At 32.3% G+C, this 21,918-nt stretch overlaps 2 protein-coding genes across 4 annotated transcripts; one reads left to right on the forward strand and one right to left on the reverse strand.

Moving 5' to 3' along the window:
- The first annotated feature begins 4,787 nt into the window (after positions 1-4,787).
- On the forward strand, positions 4,788-9,476 carry LOC110620539 (nuclear envelope-associated protein 2). Of its 2 annotated transcripts, XM_043958929.1 has the most exons (6): positions 4,788-5,428; positions 5,529-5,881; positions 6,049-6,156; positions 7,849-8,310; positions 8,431-8,532; positions 8,912-9,476. In XM_043958929.1, the coding sequence occupies exons 2-6, from the start codon at positions 5,672-5,674 to the stop codon at positions 9,080-9,082; spliced, it is 1,053 nt and encodes a 350-aa protein (XP_043814864.1). In that variant the 5' UTR covers positions 4,788-5,428; positions 5,529-5,671; the 3' UTR covers positions 9,083-9,476. The 2 variants fall into 2 exon arrangements, with proteins under 2 accessions (XP_043814864.1, XP_043814865.1); XM_043958930.1 differs by lacking the exons at positions 4,788-5,428; positions 5,529-5,881; positions 6,049-6,156 and adding an exon at positions 7,445-7,549.
- A 430-nt stretch (positions 9,477-9,906) lies between these two features.
- On the reverse strand, positions 9,907-13,019 carry LOC110620538 (glucan endo-1,3-beta-glucosidase 12). 2 transcript variants are annotated; one of them, XM_021764321.2, is made up of 5 exons: positions 12,760-13,019; positions 12,480-12,501; positions 10,863-12,278; positions 10,635-10,758; positions 9,907-10,545 (listed from the first exon to the last, which is right to left on the reverse strand). In XM_021764321.2, the coding sequence occupies exons 1-5, from the start codon at positions 12,817-12,819 to the stop codon at positions 10,359-10,361; spliced, it is 1,809 nt and encodes a 602-aa protein (XP_021620013.1). In that variant the 5' UTR covers positions 12,820-13,019; the 3' UTR covers positions 9,907-10,358. The 2 variants fall into 2 exon arrangements, with proteins under 2 accessions (XP_021620013.1, XP_021620012.1); XM_021764320.2 differs by lacking the exon at positions 12,760-13,019 and having other exon boundaries at positions 12,480-12,725.
- Between the last annotated feature and the right edge of the window lie 8,899 nt (positions 13,020-21,918).

Raw genomic sequence — 21,918 nt, forward strand, 5'->3', positions numbered from 1 at the left:
CTGATCTGGTCTGATCTGGTGTCTCACCTGTCTTTTTCTTCTCTCAATCTCGGTCTCAAAAATAAATAAATGAAAAACTAGAATATAGTTTTCTTAATTAGGAAAAAAGAAAAGAAAAGAATATAATTAGTGTGTTTTTCCTTTCCTATCACAAAAGTGAATATTAATAAATAAGTAAATGGAAATAATTAAAATTAAGATCATTCACACTTGATCGTATATTTTAAATGTGAAAGGATATCAATCAAGCGGCTTCTGGATTAATTGAAAACAAACAAATCTCATAAATTCTGTAACATTTACAACTCTAGACTTTTTTTTTTTTTATCAAAGGATAAACATATATATTAAAGAGTCATCAAAATGGCGGATTAAATATAAAAAAAATTTAAAAAATCTCAAATTAGATGTACACATGGCTACGAGTAATCGATTTATAAAAAAACATGAGATAAATCTAACGATAACTACTCTAACTTTAAATCAATATGTAAATAGTTTGTTTGGTATTTTAAAGATGCATGTATGAGATATATCATATCTATACTTATATAATTTGAAGAGATGAACGTACAACAAATCTGGAAAAAAACAGATATTTTCATGAATACAAATCTGACTATTCAACAATTAATTGAAGATGGTCAAGAAGGCAACATTTGAGTGTAACACCTTGGTTACTATCCTCTGTGTGTTGACTTTTTGACAATCCGTAACTTATCAGTTTTGCATTAATGATAATATCTGTTATTTCAAGATTGTTACGACGATCATCTCTCTATAATATATAAATAAAACTTTGACATGTATTATATATACATCTCTCTAGTATAAGCTCTCAAATATCATTTCACTCCTTTATTTTTTTTCTGCTGATTTGAGTATCGAAACGACGGCTACTAATATTGCACATCTAATCTTTAGACTATATGAAAAACCTACCACTAAATTATAATTACTATCGCTATTTTTTTTTTCTTAAAATTTATTTTTAATAAATTTATTATTATTTACAAATATATAGCTTTTCAATATAAATAACAATAGCTCATTTCACAATTTACTATAAAGTTTTTAATAGTATGCCTTATATTTGGTAAAAATAAAGATAATTTAACTAACAAATACACTAAAAAAATAATATACTTTCTTGTAACAATTCGAGAAAATTCACAAAGCAATTTGCTCCTATCAAATATCCAAAATGTGTTTTTAGAAACAATACATGCAATATATAAAAATAAAATTGTATTAACCCATCAATTATTAAGTGTTTTTTATTTATTTATTTGTGATTAAGATTTTTAAAAAATAATATAACCTATTAAACTCATATTTTATAGATTTAAAGATTATATTTTAAAATTAGATTGTTCATAAAACAAATTAAATAATCTAAACATCGTTGGTAAAACTTTTTTTCTAATAATTAAAGATTTATTTTTCAAATTTAAATAGTTTGACATAAAATTTTAATCATATAATAAATTAATAATTAAACATAATAAATAAAAATAATATATAAAAACAACAAAAAAAAATTAATGACGTATTGAAATAAATTAAATTATGAATGAATAACTTATTTTAGAGATCTAAAAGAGAATAAAAATTTGAATAGGAGGTAAAATTTCAAAATTTAGAGATAAATTTTGTGGATTGAAAAACCATGAGAGAAAAAGAGAAAATAAGAGACGGCTATAAAAAAAATTATGAAAGAATTGAGAGATTTCCTTTTGATATTGTATTAGATCAACCTATCATGCATAAATCCCTCCGAAAGAAATAACCCTATAGATCCAAACATATTTTAGCATAAATCTACAATAGATTTCCTCCCATAAAAACTTCAAATATGAAAAATAAGAGCTTTATATAAGTAAACAATTGTTGGTTTGATACGGTGAAGAAAATAATAACCGGCGATGATGATAAAATATAACAAGGCAAAAGAAAATAGAAATAGATTTGATACGGTGAAGAAATCAGTAACCGGTGATAATGATAAAACATAAAAAAGCAAAAGAAAATAGAAATAACGATAATAACTGAGATAAAAGATCGGAATGCAATTTTCATAGACATTGTATCTCTAGCGGTATGAGGAAGAGACTATTTATAGACTTAAGAATTAAAATAGGCATTAACTAGGTCAGTCTAATATTCTTATTGATACAACTATTTTTATAATAATAAATATTTTATTATTATGAAAATTAATTATAAATTACAATTATATATTCTTTCTTTTTTTTGAATTAATTTATCAAATTTTATTCCTCTTACTATCTTGATTTTGGTGTTTTCTTATATATAATAGTTATTCTCATCAAAATGATTTCTCTAAAATAAGATTTATAAATAATTTTTTAAAGCGGATATCCATTTTCTTAAATAAAATTGTTTTTTCCCCATGAAATAACTAAAGCATAAATATTTAAAAATAAATCCATCCATTTGTTTATAAATTTTTTTTGAATTATAAGTACAATTTAAAGTTTTAAGAAAAAAAAATTAAGGGACTAATTTTTTTATTTTTGACATTTATAATATATTGCTTTCTTGTAATTTAAAAATTTTATTATATATATTATTTAATATCATTTTTAAAAATATTAATAATAAATATATTTATAAACGAATTATTATTAAATATGTCAACTACTTATAAAATAATTTTTTATAAATTAAATCAAATATAACCTTATAAATATATTAAAAAATAATAATAAGATTATGCTTTTAATATGTAATTAATTATTTATGCAATAGTGAAAATTAAATAGAAAAAAGATTATTTTAGCAATTTTTTAAAATTTATTTGAAGATTTCTTATAATTTTTATTTATTTTTATAGTTATTTTAAAATTAATTTTATTTTTTTACTATAATAATATATAAATTAATTTTAAAATTGTGATATTTGAAATTTAAATTTTTATTTATTATAAACAAAGTTTGAATTTTCATTGAAACTTAAAAAATAATTTAAAACTTTATATAATACAAATTAAGAGGGCACTTTAACTTTTATCTAATAAAATAACAATAAATTTACTAATTAATATTAAATGACAATATTACACAAAAATTAATTAATCAAACCGGGTTGATAAGTCATTTAAACCAAACCAAACTTCAGTTTAACCAACTTAATACCATTGTTCTAACTTAAATACTTTGGTTTGATTTTAGAATCTAATCAAAAAGGCTCTTTTATTTAATTTTGATTTTTTTGGAAAATTATTAGTTTATTAAAAAATAGTATAAAATATGCACAACACCATTTTTCTCAATTAACAAAATACACAAATATGGAAAGTAATATTTTTTTTTGGTAATAATTGACTTATCTTTTTTGGATGATTAAAAAAATAAATCAAAATATTACCATTTTGAGAAATATTTACCTTAATAGCTAAAAAAAATATATTATCAAGTATAAATGGTATGATAACTATTACCATAACTGACTCACTTGATAAATATAGATTTAAAGTCTAAAATATATATATATATATTATATTTTATAATATTAAAAATTATCTAATTAGCAAGAAGTGACAAAAATACCTAACCCCAATAAAAGGGATAAAATCCACAAATGAGAGAAATAACTCCAAAAAAGAGAGAATTTAAATTTAATATTAGGGATATGAATTAGATTTATAATAGATATTATATTTATTTAAAATAAACATAAAATATATATATAAAAAAATCACTAATAATTTAAGTTAGAAACTCAATTATAATTAGTTGTGAATAAAAAAATATCAAATTGAATTAATTTAAAATTTTAGTTTAATTTTTTATTTTTTTTATTTAATTTAATTTTTAATTTTAAAATTTTTAATTATTTTATTTTAATTCGATTTTGATAAAAAATAATCAAATTAAACTAATCAGTAATAATAATATAGAAAAATTAAATTATATTAAAATTAAAATATTTAAATTAAAATTTAAAATATTAAAAATAAAATAAAAAATAAAAAATATATTAAAAATTTAAATTAAATCGAATCAATTTAATATAATTTAATTTTTAATTAAAATTAATTTAATTTTTATAAATATTAAAATTTTTATTTTTAATTTATTTAATTTAATTTGATTTTAATCCGAATGTATCGAAAGATCACCCAGTTGTAGCCGCTCAAAGAGAACATTTTAGAGATTAAATTGCTAAAATTGGATCAAAATTTTTAATTATGACCAATTAGAAAACATGAAGCACATGAAAAAGTTCATCATGGGCAAAAAAAAGCCCATAAACATAAAGAGCGAAGGATCAGGCCATCATCAACGAACCGTGTGCGTCGACATTCACATCCTACGGAGTCCACGATTCCACGTGTTCGAATCTTAGTGATCCAGCTCAAAAATTCGGATTTGCCGCGCTGCAAGTCAAACGCAGAATCTGAACTCTAGCCTCGGATTTTGTCAGTTCACGAACCCGAGGCTCGGATATTCCGAACCGAGGTCATACTTCATAAACCTCAACTTCGAACCTGAATGATTTTCTCTCTCATCTCTCACCATTCCCTGCTCACTACTCATTGTTCCATATAAGACAAAAAAAACTCCAATAATAATCCAAATAAAGCCCTAAATTTGCGCCTTCCGGTGTTCCTCCCATTTCCATTTCCAGGCGACTGATCTCGTCGGTGGCCAAATCACCGCCTTCTATCAACAGGTTGATACGCTGTGAGTTGTAGTTTCTTCATATATGCTTAGGTTGAGCTTGGACATGTCTGCACATAACAAGGTGACGTCTCTCTCTCTCTCTCTCTCTCTCTCTCTCTCTCCGTCTCTCTTTTGGCTTGGACATTTCTGCTAATAAAAAGCTGTTTGGTTTTGCTGAGGAGCTTGTTTTATGCGTTTTCTTGGTGGTGAGGTTGCCATGTAGAGCTGAAACGGCTGCGATTTCGGTTGGATTTGCCTTTTAAGCTCCCTTTTGCAGGCCCTTTTGAGTTTTGAGTGTATTTTTCTGTATAGTGATTTTAAATTTTTTCTCTTCCATGAATCTTATGCTTTTGGTGTTTCTTATGGAAATTTAAAAACTTCTTCTCTGAAAATTTTTCTTCTGCAGGTTGAAGTTTGATTTTTTTTTTTTCCTCCTAAAGCAGACCCATGGATTATTGAATGTTTCTCTCTCTAAAACTAATAGTATTTCTCTCCCTATATTCGTCTCATTTATTCATTGGTTGAAAATGACAGACCCTTTGCGTGTCACCCTTTCTCTCTCTCTCTCTTTATAATGCTTGAGGTTGAGGGAAGGTGCGTTTTGTGCCATATAAAATAATTGTAGTTTTTTCTTCGGATTAAATTTTCCATGAATTTTTTTTTCAATGACAGATTGCTTAAAAATTGACTTGGATTCGAATCCCTCAATTTTCAAATTGTGAAGACCCTCCTTCATTCGGTAGTTTTAAAGTTACCGTAGTTTTTGTCAGTATTTTTAGAATTCTACTTCTTGGATGCCGTTTTTTAATTAAATGCACAGCTACCGTTTTCACATGCAGATATCAAAGACCATAGCTTTCACTGTAAGCACTGTGTAGACCAAAAGGATTTCTACTTCTGAGGATTGGTTCATACTATGAATCTGTGTTAGATCTTCAAGGACTGCTTATAGTTACCAGTTGACAAAAATCATCAAGCTCTGATGTCGGTTTTGGACAAACCATCATCAAGTTCATCAATTTCTTCACCGTCTATTTCAGTTGGGGAGATTGATCCATTGTTGAAGGATTTGAATGAGAAGAAACAGAGTTTTAGGCGGAACGTTGTTTCGTTGGCTGCAGAGCTGAAAGAAGTTAGGAGCCGGCTTGCATCTCAAGAGCAGTCATTTGTTAAGGAGACAATAACAAGACAGGCATGTGACTTTTGGGATTGAGCTCTTTTTGTGTTGTTTTGAGCTCTTGGATTTTGTCCTTCGTGTTGTTCTCTCTCGCTCTTCTCTCTTTTTGTGTCCTTTTGACCGTGGGGTCTTCTGGGTTTAGTTTATTTGAATTGAGGTTTTGTTTGTTTTGATTTTTATAGGAAGCAGAGAGTAAGGTAAAAACCATGGAAGCAGAGATTTGTACATTGCAGAAGCGATTGGAGGAGAGGAATGGCCAGCTTCAGGCTTCATCTTCCACTGCTGAGAAGGTCCCACTCACATCTTACCTCTTAGACTTTACGTTTCGTTTGCCTTTACGATTTCGTGATTTAAATCATGCTGTTAATTATAATTTTGAATTAAAACATTGTTCTGTTTTGGAGTTTCTCCCCCCATTAAATGAATGGTTGATCTGGCATTTTATTTTATTTTTTTGTGTGCATCTGATCTAATGATCTTCATGTCCATCCTTTAGGATGTCTCTGATCTTTTGGCTTTTATTCTTTGTTCTTTCTTTGGTGGAGTCCGTAGGAGCGAGGGTTACCTGAGGTTTCTAATTTTTATTTTATTTTTTTGTATATCACTGTTTCCCTTTGTTTGTTTTCGTCGATGGTTCAAGAAAGTCTTGTCCTTGCACATAAAGAAGAACCCATCTTTAAATAAAATTTCCTTTGGTACTTTTTACTTTTTAGTTAAATTTGGCTGTACGGATTCATAGCCAATTCTCTTTATACTCTTCTGTTTTAACAAAAAAAGTATGATTTCCTATCTATATTTGCTGCTTTCACATTGTTGGTGTAGATGTTCTATGGTTGTTTGAAATATAATTGGATAGTAATCAATTTTTTCTTGTTCTCAAAATTGACATGTGATATGATGCACTTTTGGAATCATTAAAACATGTTCACCTTTGAGTTATTGGAGGTATGTTTGGACATTAACTTTTCTTGTTTGTAGAACCAATGATGCGTATAATACACATGTGGAATAATTATACTATTGCATGGATGAAGTTAATTTCCCTAATAAATATGAACAATTATTTTAGTGACCATGATTCCATATTAAGATAGTTGAATGAATATGAATATTGATAGTGAGTTAATATTAAATATTTTGGTATCACCTCTCTTCTCCTAAGAAACTAAAATTTCTCTTGGGCAACAATAACAACGGTTGAAAACAAAGTTTAGAGACAAACCAAGTACAAATTGGAGCAAATAGTTTGGTTTTTTATGAATAGATGTTAATTAAATTGATTTGAAGTTTTTGCCATTGAAACATTATATATTTCTCATGAAGACAAATCTCCCACTAATGCTTCTATATATGTTGTAAGAGCAAATGCCTTTAAGTAGGATTTTCATTTTGCCTTTCATATCTAGTGGAAATTAAAGGTAGGTTATCACCATGAAATGGATAGGAAGATGCAAAGTGAAAGTTTCTTACTGCAGTTTATGGAATAAATTTAAGCATTGTAGCTTTTCCGCATGGTTTTTACACTCAAATACGTATATTAACATATCAGTGTGGCATGTGCAATACATTTTTCTTTAGGTGTTTCTTTTTCAATGGATAATTCATTGGCCAGAAGAAGTTTCAATATCTATGTAATCCTTTGGCATCTATAATTAATAGTTTTGCACACTTGTGTGCTCTGAGGTAACTCCTGTCAGAATTTATTATTTTTTATTTTTTTGTAAGTTATAACAAAGAAGAGATTTTTATTGACTTGGGGAGTTGTTGAGGAAGTTTAAGAAATATATAATGAATAAGGCTGTTGATACTTTATACCCATCACCTCTGGCCTGCCAAGGGCTTTTATTCATAAGTTCCTTGCTTAAGAATATACCTGTATTGCACTGTACTGTTCTTTAGATTACTTGAGCTATAATATTTCATTTGCAAGTTTCTCACTGCCACTCAAGTTATTCTGATTCAAATTCTTTAATGGCAAACAGTACCTTAAGGAGTTGGATGGTCTTAGATCACAGCTTGCAGCCACTCAAGCAACTGCAGATGCAAGCACTTCTTCAGCTCAATCGGCTCAGCTTCAGTGTTTAGCTTTGTTAAAGGAATTAGATATGAAGAATAACTCGTTAAAAGAGCATGAGGAAAGTGTGAAAAGGCTAGAAGTACAATTAGACAATTTACAAAAGGATCTAAAGGCAAGAGAATCATCCCAAAAGCAACTGAAAGATGAAGTTCTTAGAGTTGAGCAAGACATTATGCAAGCGATTGCCAAGACGGGAGCTGGAAAAGATTGTGAACTTAGGAAATTATTAGATGAGGTATCTCCAAAAAACTTTGAGAAGATCAATAAACTTTTGGTTGTTAAAGATGAAGAGATAGCCAAGTTGAAAGATGAAATAAGAATCATGTCTGCCCACTGGAAGCTCAAAACCAAGGAATTGGAAACACAGGTGCTTCCATATTCCTACTTTTATAACCTACTCTCATATTTGTATCTTCATTTCAGCGTCAATTTTTTTTAAAGGTGCATGGACCTGCTTATTTATGAGATTTAATCTGTTTATTGACAGTTGGAAAAGCAGCGACGGGCTGATCAGGAGCTGAAGAAGAGAGTGTTGAAGTTGGAATTCTGTCTACAGGAAGCTCGTACTCAGACACGGAAGCTGCAAAGGGTAAGTTTTCAAGAACAGATGTTTGGCATTGACTACCATGGATAAGTTTTCCACCTGTGCACTATTTTACCTATAAGAGCATCATACATGCCAATTATGAAGACACCTACCTTAACCACAATTAGCTATAATTGATTAGGTGGACCACATAGTTGTGGTGTGCAACTGGCCACATTTTGGCTAACTGAGCCAGTGCAGCTATAATCAACTAAATGGTCCACATCATTATACTGGTTGTTGGTGGCTTCTCATATGCCACTTAGTTCTAGTTCAAAACCTGAATTTGAGGGAACATATTTCAGTGCTGTTTTTGCGGGGGTGGAGTTCATTAAACTGTTCAGAAGTTATTTTCTTTGATGTTCTCTATTTCTTGCAACAGATGGGAGAGCGAAGGGACAAAGCTCTCAAAGAACTCAGAGAACAGTTAGCCAATAAACAACAGCCGGTAGCTGTGGGTAATAATGAAAAGCAAAATTTCTGGGAATCTTCCAGCTTCAAGATTATAGCTTCCATGTCAATGTTGGTCTTGGTGGTATTCTCAAAGCGATGAAGTGACTACAGTGTCCTTTCCTTGCCTTGCCTTGTATAAATGTCCTAATACCTTGATTCTAGGAGAGCTGTAGAGGGGCCGTTATGCTATTAGAAATGCGCACAGTAGACTCTCTATCATATGTAGCCATTGTCAAAAGTGCCCCTTTGTTGTGCTCTTGCCCCTAGAATCCAAAAAGTGATGGCAATTTTTTTACAATATTTTAAGTAATTTGAAAAAAAAAAAAGAGGGTTACAAAAAGAAACCTGGGAGTAGATATAAAAAATAGTAAGATTCAATTTTAATGGTTCCATTAGGTGAATATTATTGTAATGAGAGAATGCTAAAGTATGCAGATTTGCTATTTCGTAGTTAATGGTCAAATGTTTGGTGTAACGGTGCATAATTTGAGCTCGATGATTCTCTAGTACAGTTGGCATCCGATGCACAAGGGCAATTTACAGGCAGCATGCACAAATTTGTAGGTTGTCTTGTCGGCCGGTGCCATTATCGTTGTGGTGTCCAGCTCTTTTTCTTGGAAATATGGGATTTGCTTTTGACTAATATGCTCGCTAGGCAAGCATTTCCTACTCCAAATGATTAGAGCATCTTGACAAACAAGTTCGCAATTTTGCATTGTAAATTGGGCAAGTTAAACGGCCGGTTTCACATGAGAAAAGAAAAAATTGTAGTATCCAATAAAATATTCACAATTGAAAGTAAGAACTAGGTAACACTTATGATTTCGAGTACTGAATTCTGATTGAACTAGCCCATGGTGACCTCTGCAGAAGACTACTTCACTATCAGAACCATGATACTGTAATGGTCATATGCAATTGCAATTAAAAAACTGTAGCATCTTCCTTTTATGCATTTTCCATTCATCATCACATAAGTTTCTACAGGCTACAGCAAGTTCATGAAACTGGCTTATGCAAAGCAATACATATGCTAAACTAGACAACTCTGCCACCTTTCAAAGGTTTACGGGAACAAAATTGCTCTTACTACTACTATCCAACCTCATTACTTTTACTAATACTAGCAGCCTAGGATTAAACATGTAAAAATTACGTCTCGTGGGGAAGATTAAATTGTACCTTTGAGCAATCTTTACATCTGGTGCAGGCTGAAGCAGCTGGGTAATCTATAGCAGGATCTAGGTATTATAATTGGCCTTGTGAATCTCAATCTTCTGTTTCTTTTCCTTTAAACATGGTGGTGACTGCAACTCTGCTCTGCTCTGGAAGAATGAACTTCCAATCAAGGAATGTACACTCAGAAATGCTTCATTCTACATGTCTAAAAAGACAATTCTGACTATGAAGAATGTGATCAGACTGATGCAACCAATAGATGGTTGCATAGTAGTTGACTTGGATGTGGAAGTGTTGAAACCAGGAGGAGTATCCGACCCGAACCCTGTTGTCGTACCTGGCACAGGGCTGCTTGAGTTTAACACTGATGGTGGAGTAACAGTTCTGCAGAAGGCGCACATAGAGCCGTGCCATTAAGCTATGGAATTAATACTATTTGACAAAAAAAAAAGGTAGGTGACTGGATATCTTACCCTGAAGTTCCATCTCCTGGAGATGATGGTGTTGTTACTGGATTTATAGTTGACGGTGTTGGTGTTGGCAATGATGACGTCGATGATGATGACGATGATAATGGAAAAACACAGGAACCAGTGCCTGTTAAAGTTTTGCAACGGTCTTAGAAACAGTTATGTATATTTAGAACATAGAAATTTTAGTCACAAGAAAGCATCACTCACTCAATTAACAAGATTTCTTACTTGGATTAGTATTGATGACAGTGGCTGTCCCTCCAAAATCACAGCTGGTTGCCACAGGATTCTTCTGATAATAACTGTTGAATGCAAAGGAGGCATGGTTTTGAAGAGTGTTTGGATTATAGCAGCTCCCTCCTTGCTGAATCTCTGAACAATCAGCACCTCCCATTCCACATGCATAATCCAGAGCTAATTGAAGTGCAGTTTCTGATACTCCAGACTTAGCCACACACCAGCTCTGTCCTGGAATTGCTGGAGCATTTGTTGTTGCAGGAGGTGATATAGGATTAGTTACTGGAGCTGTAACAGGAACGTTTACTGGTGGGGTAGGATATGTTGTCACCGGATTAGTTATTGGTTGCATCCCAGGAACTGTGATGGGTGCGGGTGTTGTGACTGGATTAGTGATTGGTGCTGGTGGATTAACAGAAGGATTCATAGGGGGGACCACAACAGGTGTGATGGAGGGGATTGGTATAGGAGTGGATGCAGGATTTGTTGGTGTTATAGTGACAGGATTAGTTGCAGGGACAGTGACAATTGTTGGTGTGGGATTATCTTGTGGAACAGTTCCTGGTGGATTGATTGTATCATGTGAAGTAGTTTTCAAGAGTTCTCGGCGAGACGAAGGAAAGATTTGTTCATGTTCTCTCTCAAGCTCTTTTTCTGAAAAATCTTCAGCAGAAGATACTTCTGCATATAACTCGGTTATCTGCCCTGCAATCTGAGTATTCTCTAATGACTTCAAGAACTTGGCTGCAAATTCAGCTACTTCCTCTAAGCTAGGATCTATAAGGCTCTTGACTTTCATGACTACAGCAACATCATTACAAGGAAGCAAAGAAATGGCTAGTGTTGATTTCTGAATAATTGATTTGAGAAAAAGATCTCCCATCCTCAATTCTACACCATTATCAGTGCTTCCTTCTACAATGATAAAGGAGCTAGTTTTCTTGATAAACCCTAAAACCCCAAGCAGGTCATTTTCTTGTTTTCCATTCAAATTCTCCAAGAATGACAATGAAAATTCTACTGAGACCTTAACTTCATTATTAAATTGAAAGCTACTGAGAACTGAATGGATCAATTTCAAGGAAGATGAAAGCTTGGACAAGTCATTACTGCCTTTCAAAATGATACTTTTCATGTTAACATGAGGCACAAAGGTTATTACATGGGTTTTCAGCCACAAAACAGCAGATGATCTAGAATTTGTAAAATTCTCAACTATAGTTTCATTTAAGTAAAGATCAACAGACACACCGGAATTTGAAAGTGTCCTTAAAACCCTATGATCTGCAATCAAAACTCGAATGTGAGATCCAGAGACATTGTTTTGCTCAAGGAATGATAGTGTTCTGCTAAGTGATGAAGCTGGAATGCTCCCTCTAGCATTATAGGAGAAACCCAACTGAGTTCCTGCAAAGAACAGTAGTTCATTCATGAATTTAAGCAACCAACACTTCTTCATCACTAGAATTGCATCAAAATATGAAGATATAAACAAAAATGAAATCTTTCTGTTTTTTTCCTAACTGGGTTCCATTTTTTCCCCTTTCAATCTGGTAAAAAAAATAGAAAAGAAACATGATCAAGAAAGAGTAGAGACTAGTTGCTTACCAGAAGCGCACAGAGTGAGAAGCTGCAAGAAGAATAAGAAGAGGCAGTTAGAGGCTACTTCGGCCATTTTTAATGGGGTTTGTTTTCTGGGTTTTAGGAAGAGAACCCAAATGGGATTTTTAATGAGATTCATACGGTGGTGCTGCTTAAAAAGACATGAGAAAGAGAGAGAGAGAGTCTTAAAGATAAAAAGGTGGGGAAGGGAAAAAAAAAGGAAAGGAAACAAAAAGCAAAAGAAAGATGATTGTATTACATGTAATGATAAAGAAAAGAAGTTTACTTTGCCATGAAGAATGGTGGTGAAGATGTTCTTCTTCTCCTTTACAGTACAAAGAATCATCCATTGCTTTATAAAGCAAAGCAGTCTCACTGCTGCAAAACTGCTAGTTCACATGCAACGCATATTTGCAGATAATGGGCTGCTTAAAGCGCAGATTTCTAAAGGATTTGCAGAATTGCAGTGATGATAAAGACATGTTTTGGCAGATTAATATGGTGGTTATTACCATTTACCAACAAAGCTAAACAGTAAGCCCTCATATTTTGCTTTGATTTATGCGTTGGTTTTGTACATTTTTGGCTTATAGTGCTCTGAAAAATTCTGCATGATCACAGCTACTGTTCGCCATTTGTCTTGGGGCAAACTTATAGTTGATTGAGAATTTTTCAGAATTGCTTTTCTGCATTATTTAAACAAAAAAATCGTTGATTGAAGGGGCCGAAATTTTACGGTGTAACGGTAACGTCATGGAAACAATATTATAATCCAGTAAAATCGAATTTTGTAATTGAAATGTTATTTAAAAAAAAGTTAATAAAAAAAATCTAACTAAAACTCTATTTATTTGAAAAAAATATATTTAAAAAATATTTTTTATATTTTATGTGAAAAATATTCTCTATAAAAAAATTTATTTAATAAAATAATTTATTTTCATCGCTTAATTTTAATTTAAAAAATAAATTTTATTAATAAATTTATATATAAAAGTATTAATAACTTCCTCTAAGCGTATTGTTCCTCTGCCGTGGCCAAGTACACTGCTCTATCTTCTTATTGCCTTCCTCGAACAATTAAGAATAAAGCATAGAGGGTTTGCAACAGAGGAGACTCCTGAGGTGAGAGCTACTTTCACCTTACCTTTCACGGCTATCAGAGCGCCCTCTATTCCTTTAACCGGGGCTTAGTCCCTCACGAGTTGCTCTTCATGTATCCTCTTTTGCTGAAAGATCTAGTAAGGCAATAGATTCACCTTACTACCATCATCAACCAGTACATTATGGACCCTAAAATTGTGGATAACCGCCCAAGGCATCATCGTGAGGCATCTGTAATGCAAGGAGATAGTCATAAGAGTATGCTCGGCGACTTGCATCACCTCTACGCCGCTTTCATTCTCAGTTCTTCCTCTCTTCCTTCTCCCCCTGCTCATATGACCCCCTATTCCTCCTACAATTATATTGATTGTTCCACTGGAGCCGTCATTTACCGACGCTCCGATCTGCCTCCTAGGCCTTTCACCGGTTGCTCCTTGCTGTGGCCTTTGCCCTTTCGACTTCTTCACGAAATTTCTAAGGTGGCTCCTCTTAATCAGCCTCTCTATCTCATTTATTAGTTGATCAGTCATTTGTGTCGTGGCCATACATCCTATGATACTGACAGTATTTGTCTGGGTCCCTTTTATTTACGTCAGTTCTCAGAGGCTTGGGCCACTACACGTAGTCCTTATCCTGGACTGCTATGAGCACCTCAACTCTAGATACATTCAGAGGTGTGACTTCGATGGGAACTCGAGACTGATAAGGTCTCTATTCCTTTCTCTCCCATTGGTGTTTATTCAGCACCTCCATGCCCCGGTCCTGCCTTCTCTCTAATTTGTCCTGCCTTCTGTCCTCCCTAGCTCTTCCCCTTTCTCTATCATCCCGGGCGAACCGGCTAGTGGTTAAGGCGTTATCCTGCCTTATGTACTTTTCAGCTTTCTTCATTAACTCTGACAAGGTGATAGGGGCTTCCTGCAGAGCGACCCGAAGAATTCTTGAAAGGTCATCCCTTTTTGCATAGCCTCTACTGCCCTTCCTTCATCTAACTCGGGTATCTACAAAACTTCTAAGTTGAACTTGGTGACATATTCTCTCAGAGACTCATTTGCCCTTTATCTGATGGTCTCCAAGTAGCTCGTCTTTCTCTCTGCAAGGACTCCAGCGATGAATATACTAATAAATACATTGGCCAGGTCTACAAAATTTCTGACGCTTTCTGATTCTAAGCTATTGAACCAAGCCCCAAAGCTAGTCCCATTAGGGTAGTTGGGAAAACCTTACACATCAAGGTATTAGAATGAGTCTGCAACTCCATGAAAGTCTTGTAGTTCAACACATGCTATCGAGGGTTCCTCGTCCCATCATATGCTACCAAGATTGGCATCATGAATTTTTTCGGTATTGTCTCCTATTGAATCCGTTTTACAAATGGTGATGAGGTTGGCAACAGGAGACTACTATTGTCTCGGGCCCCCAACTCCATCAACAACTGCTCTTTCAATCTTTTCGGCTTCTGATCTACTTTAGTGTCTTCCCTTCTAGGCCTTGTTTCTAGGCGGTAACTTCTTTCTAACTCTTTACTTCTTGATCTCTCTGCGGGTTCAAAAGAGTAGCTCTCTGATTTGTCATTCTCAATGAGCTCCCTTGCTATCCTACCCCTTATCCGAGTTGCTGGTTTGTTTCTCCGGCTTGCCTCCCCATCTCCTTCTTATATCCTCATGCTGCTTTGTTGGGGGATTTGATAGTTCAATATGGGTTGGGACTCGTTGAGGTGGAGACCTTCTATTGTGGGTGGTCTGTTCAATGGGGTATTGAGCCCTCTTTGCTATAACGTTTGGCTTAGCCAATGGATAGTGTTTTGTAGCTGGATAGTCATGTTTTAAAGTTTTTAGTCAGATAGAGAGGTTCGGGGTATAGTTCCGGTTGAATTTGGTGAGGGGTTTAGTAATGCGGGTGGCTGGTTTACTGGTGCTGTTGGACTAGAAAATGAGAACAGCGGACCTTCTTGAGTTGAGTTCAGGTCGTTCGAGGTGATTCCTGTATGGTTTTCACCGTGGTTGGTCATGTAGATCTCAATGGGTAGATGAAAATAAGAACTCCAATTACGATAAGATCTCCTTCAATTCTCACAGGCGGCGCCAATTAATGACTGAGATCCAAGAATGGGTCTGGGCTCAGGGTATATTTTGGTAAGCTTGATTTTCATTTCTCACTCGTTTCTTTTCATTCTCTTTCTCTTTTGTCTTTTAGTTATGTGTAACCGTCGTTCTGTACCCATACCCCTCTACCACATTCCTGCTGGCAATACGTATGAATATACTATACTATGTCATTTTTCCTTATTAGACAACCATTTAATTCCATCTGGTGCCACCTGGATGTGATCACGGACATCACAGGGTCTGCTTTCCCAGGAAACTATGAGCATTCAGAGTTAGGATCCCACTAATAGATTCGAGTCCAGCCCAGTTTGCCTAGATAGACTCTGAACTCGTGGGGAGCTTAAAGCCGCATATTGGGCACTCATGAAAATTAGGCACGAGCTCCAGGAGCCCAGCAATCCTTAATTTGTAGCATTATTAAATATAAAAATATAACTTAAAAATAAAATATATTAAGTGTGGTGTACAAACATACAAATTTTAGTATGCTACTTGGGAGGGAGTACTTTGCCCCCTTAATGAATTTACCCAGAGCAAATTCGGATTAGTTGAATCAGTAAATTAATTTTTGAAACTTAATGGTTTATGTCAAAAACAAATAAAGCCATCTAGTTTGAGATAAGCAATATAGTGACCTCATAAAAAATACCTATAATTTAATATAAATGAAGAATAAAAATAAAAGGCATTAAAAAGGATAAATTGCTAATTAATATATTTTATTTTAAATTTTTAATGGTGTTAATACTGTATGGTTTCAATTTCAATCTAAATTAGAATAAAATGCGCATACTCATATCAACACTAATTTATTTACAGTTGATTATGTATAGAGATATGTATAAATATATTTTTTATTAAATACACATTCATTTGTAATCAATAGTTGAAAAGTTAGTACTCCCGTAAGCACTTTGTTTTTTTTATTTATACTTTAATAAAAAATCATATTAATTAAACTCACAAATTATGAAAAAACAAGAACTCACAGGGATTTAGAACTGATTTTGATATTTTCATTGGATATGATAAAAAAAAAAATGATATTTGCAACTTGCAAAGATCCAAGAAGAAAAGTAGAAAGTGGAAGCATTAAGGGGATTCAATAGACTGCCTAAATTTTAACTAAAGACTATACCCAAAAGCAAAGCTTATTTCAGCATCCACTAAGCCATCTCAAGTTTAGCCATTAAGGATTTTAAGCTGGTTGGATAATTATTCTAAAAGAAGATATTGTAGTCAGATTAGCTTACATCAACAAAAGGCCATAACAAAATTCAACTCGTGTTAATTAAAAGAGCAAGAAAAAAGGAGGCTTTGGATTAGGATTATGTCTAATTATGTCATCTAAAGTTGTAGGTAGGCAAGTAGCTAACAAGCAAGCTTCTGCTGGATTCACATGTTAAATTTACCAATCAGACTCCAAAACCTGCAAGACACAGATAAGCAAGCATCTGCTAAATAAAAAAATGAATAAATTTGTAAAAGAAATTGTAAGTAGAGATTTACAAGGTGATGTAAACTTTATACCTGAATTATTATTAAGGGACAGTTTCTTTCTCTGGATATAATATAAATTCTGTAGAGTAGAGATGGCCCCCCATGTGGAATAATGTATTGTGCTTCTCTTCCTTCAACTTGATGTTAAAAAGCAGCTTGTCTGACTAGGTCATAGCCGAAAGTAACCAGGCCCATTAGAGAAAGAGAGAGAGAGAGGATGGATGCTCAATTGCTCATTTGTCATACTCATACCGTTGATGATGATAAGATTGATTCTTCAAAAGGGATAAAAATAACCTTAACAAGGACATGGGAAGAGCCTCCAGAGAGAGAGAGGTTTTTCGTTTTTTGCTGAGAATGTCGCTTCACCTCGACAACTTTCTCCTGCTGTAATTTTTTTTTTATTTGTACAATTTTTTTTATGGGAAGGAGGACAAGCAATTCCACGGCAACAAGAAACTCTAAGCCTTGCATAGACAGAAGACGAAGTCATAGGAGGGTATGCAACAAAGCTCTCGACGTTATAGCTAGTAGGAATAGTGGTTATTGAGCGAAGCCGTGCAGTCTGGAGGTATTGGCATCTAAACATGCAAAGCCCTCTCTGGAGGCAAAGATCAACCCATTGAAACTATGAAAAAAACAATCAGAAGGAGAAGCTGCAAAGGAAAGTGAGCCTTATCATTGGCTACTGAAACAAACCACAAGCAAAATTAACAATACTTTTTTCACTGAAACAAACCACAACCTCACATGGATCTATATTGTTAATTTTGCTTGTGGTTTGTTTCAATATCCGATGATAAGGCTTGCTTTCCTTTGCAGCTTCTCCTTCTGCTTGTTTGTTTCGTAATTTCAATGGGTTGATCTTTGCCTCCAGGGACGCCGATATCTCGAGACTACATAGCTTCACTCAGTGACCATCATTCCTACTAACTGTAACGTCGAGAGCTCAGAATCTATAAGACTTAATCTTAATGATATAATTTTAAAATCATAAACAATCTAAATTTGAACTTAAAATCTTAATGATATAATTTTAAAACTTAATCATGTGATTTAATCTCACAACCATATTTTTAAATTTGCAAACTAAGTCAATTATTCTAACATTTATCATTCCAAGAGCTCAGAACAATCTTTCCTTTAATGGGTTCTCATGGATAAAGTTATTTGGCAGATGGACTGCTACAAAGTCCCTTGCTTACAAGGGAATCAAAGACATTGTAGAATATTTGTTTTCTTTGAGTCAAGTCAGAATCTATAAGAAAGCAAGCAAGAAAAGTTGCAAATAACAATCATCATTTAACCCATGTCCACATCTTTTGGAACATAAATGCTGATCTCTGGGCAGGAGATAGTCTTCTGCTGATTCTTAATTTTTCTTTTTTTTTCTCTGAAGCCCTACGTGTGGCTTCCATCACTCAGCAAACGTATTTTCTGATGGTAAAGGAAGAAAATGAATAAATTCTATGAATATAAACAGAAACTTTTTTAAAGCAACTTTTGCTTATTTTTCTAGCTGCATGTTCATGTTAGTGTATACATGTAACCAATTTAATAAAAAACAATGCAATCCAGGATGAAAAGGAGATTTACAGAATCACACTGTACTTGGATTTTAGGATTCTAATGATTTTAAGATTGAACCTGTGTGAATCCAATCCTGAAGGTTGATTCGTCTTGACGTGAATTCATATGAACACACAGTCAATGGTCTGTATCACAAAGGTGTGATGAAATTTTTTATTATTATTATTCTTTCTTTGAATAATTGTCTAATCTAAGCGCTGGAACTGTAAAAGAAACAAAGCTGTTTTCTTTACCTAAGTGCCAACTCTTCTTTCTTTTTCGTCCACAAGATCAACAAGCAAGCAATGAATTATAATATTCAAAAGTTTGGTTCTAATTTACTAGTTATATTCGATATAATATAATATAATATAATAAAGTTGTATAATGGTGTTTTAAAATTTAGTGGGAGATACTCTGTATTAGAAGTATAAAATTTGTATAATTTCGGTTCAAAACTATTAAATAATTTTGATTAAATAATTTAATAAATAAAAAAAATCAAATTTTAACCAAATTATTACTGTATTTTGGGCAACCCTTGCAAGATTGAGTACGTATTAGTAAAAGCTTCCCAAAAGAAAAGGTTTTTTTTAAGAAATTAAAGAAAATAATCAGATTATGGGAACAATGAACTATTTGAAGAACACATCCAGCAGGCCCATGATCCAGTGAAGTGTTTGTTGACACTAAAGAAAGTTTCGTTTCTTAGCTCTTAATATTTAAGAAAAACAATATCAAATAACCTTATTCTAATAATGATATTTTAATAATTTTTTAAAAAGTAAATAGAGAAAAGTATGTTTTTTTTTAAATTTAAATTTTTTATTATAATTTAAAAAACTTAACAAATTAGGTCTAAATTAACCCGAAACCAATAGATCTCTTTGTAATCCCAACTTAAGACTCAGCGAAAAAGTCTAGAACAACCTTTTAAGATAAAATATAACTATAACAGAAGGAGAAGCACTCCACACCCGAAAATTAGCATATAAAGTAGCCGTCTTAACCAAAACATGAGCTGATAAATTAGTTTGTCTCCTAGACCACATAATAGAACAAGAAAATCCTCATAAAACCAAATGTCTACTATCCTAAATAACTTGTCTGAATTTTGAGATCATATCTTCAATTGAGTGAATGGCACAAATAACCTCTCGACATAACTTGTCTGAATTTTGAGATCATATCTTCAATTGAGTGAATGGCACAAATAACCTCTCGACAGTCCATTTCCACTGTCATATTTATCATATGAGATACCTTAAACCAACTAAGAACCTCTTATAACCCCTAATGCTTTCACTAAACCTGCGAATAAACTCCTTCTATATACCCAAAATATTTAGTCATAGACTATTCAGAAGCATTTCTAATAGTGGCCCCAAAAATAGCCTTATTATGGGCCTTAGAGATACTACATTGATATTACATTTCAACAAGCCTATAGATGGTGCCTTATTATAAAATCGTAACTATTGTAAACACCATATATTATTTAAGTATATATTAATAGTGTTTAGTTAAATCGATTATTCAAAAATATTCGATTTATTGTATCGGAGAAATTTAATCAGAGAAAAAGAGAGGTCCAATCCTATACCCTTCTAACCCATTACGAAACAAAACGCCCAGCCCAAATCTCTCTATTCTGGCCAGCCCACGTACAGTCCAAATTGGTTTAGTCATTTGAAGCATTAGCCCAATTTAATTACGACACTAATCATTTTCACTTCAATGTGACACTTTGATTGGATACGATCATGGATTTTAAATTATTTTTATTTAAAAATTTTTATACCTAACTAAATATATATATTTTTATCAATAAATAAATAATATATATAAATTAAAATTATAATAAATTTTATATTTAATTGCATTTATTAATTTGTTGCGTGTGAAAAATTATTTTGCTTGATTTGCTGCACCTACGTGGATGTAAATCTACTCTTTTGTCCACACAAGTAAACCGTTTATCATATGTTTAGTTTGTGTATTGTCTATTCCGCTCATGTTTCAGTGGGAAAAAAATCTGCTAGATGCGTCTTGAAGATGTAAGCCATCTTTTAAGATAGGCTTTCTTTGTATTACCTTCCACTCGTAATTATCCATTTATATAAATAAATTAATTTATTTTTTCTGTCTTATAATATTATTTATCTTTTTTATATATTAATTAAAAATTATAATTATTTTATTAATTTTTTTAATTATATCTGATGACAGCCAAATTTTTCTCTATTTAATTTAATAATTATTAATTTTGTTTCATACAAAAGGTTGAGTTTTTTTTTCTAATTTAAATAATAAAAGTTAATCAAACACCACTAGAATAGAATGAAAGGGAATTAGTACCTCCATCTAACAATGAAGGTGGTTTTTACAAAATTTTTTTATCTGAAATTATTTTTATACTTTCAAAATTTTAAAATAGTATTAATTTTTTTTATATATATCTTTATTAATTTTAAATTATTTAATATTAACATGTAAAAAATTCTATGATTTTCAGCCTAAGATGAGAGTTTGGTTTTTGCCTATTTAAAGGATTGTTTAAATAAATTATTATAAATTTTTTGAAAAATTAAAATTATTAATTCTTTTATTTTATAATTTTTATTTATTTTTTTAATTTTTTAAAAAATATTATCTATTTTTTTTAGATTATTTTAATATATAAACCGACTATTATAATTCTATTTAATTTTATTTTATTTTTAATAAATTTTTTAAAATATTTTTTAATATTTAATAAAATTTTATATATTTAAAATAGATATTGCTGATCTGAAATTCAGACCATAGAGTTTATAATAGGTGTATAAGTTTGGTTAGGAAAGAAACATTTTTTGTCTTTTATCACTTTTTTTTATATACTAATGACGTCTAACCACTTTTTTGTTATAGTACCTTTTTGTCACTTAAATTCATATGTACAGATACGTCAGAGCCCATCTTCATGTTAGGTGACTATTTAATTTTTTCCATTGCGCATGCTGGCAGAGCTGCGAAGTGATTGGACTCACTTTCCTTACTTTATATCACATCATCGGACTAGACTTTTCATAGATAAATCTGCATACATGGTTTGTCCAGTCCAACTCTCATCATAGAACTGGCCACGCGATGTTGGGCCGATCTGTCTGCACGTGGTTTGATGGGTT

Source organism: Manihot esculenta, chromosome 8 (assembly GCF_001659605.2).
Source record: "Manihot esculenta cultivar AM560-2 chromosome 8, M.esculenta_v8, whole genome shotgun sequence".
NCBI classification, from domain to species: Eukaryota; Viridiplantae; Streptophyta; class Magnoliopsida; order Malpighiales; family Euphorbiaceae; genus Manihot; species Manihot esculenta.

Coding starts and splice junctions, on each gene's coding strand:
- LOC110620539 (XM_043958929.1), top strand. CDS start 5,672: ATGTCGGTTTTGGACAAACCATCATCAAGTTCATCAATTTCTTCACCG. Junction 5,882..6,048: donor AGGAGACAATAACAAGACAG/GCATGTGACTTT, acceptor TGATTTTTATAG/GAAGCAGAGAGTAAGGTAAA. Junction 8,533..8,911: donor AGACACGGAAGCTGCAAAGG/GTAAGTTTTCAA, acceptor TTCTTGCAACAG/ATGGGAGAGCGAAGGGACAA.
- LOC110620538 (XM_021764320.2), bottom strand. CDS start 12,612: ATGAATCTCATTAAAAATCCCATTTGGGTTCTCTTCCTAAAACCCAGA. Junction 12,279..12,479: donor TCTCACTCTGTGCGCTTCTG/GTAAGCAACTAG, acceptor TGTTCTTTGCAG/GAACTCAGTTGGGTTTCTCC. Junction 10,546..10,634: donor CCAGGAGATGGAACTTCAGG/GTAAGATATCCA, acceptor CGCCTTCTGCAG/AACTGTTACTCCACCATCAG.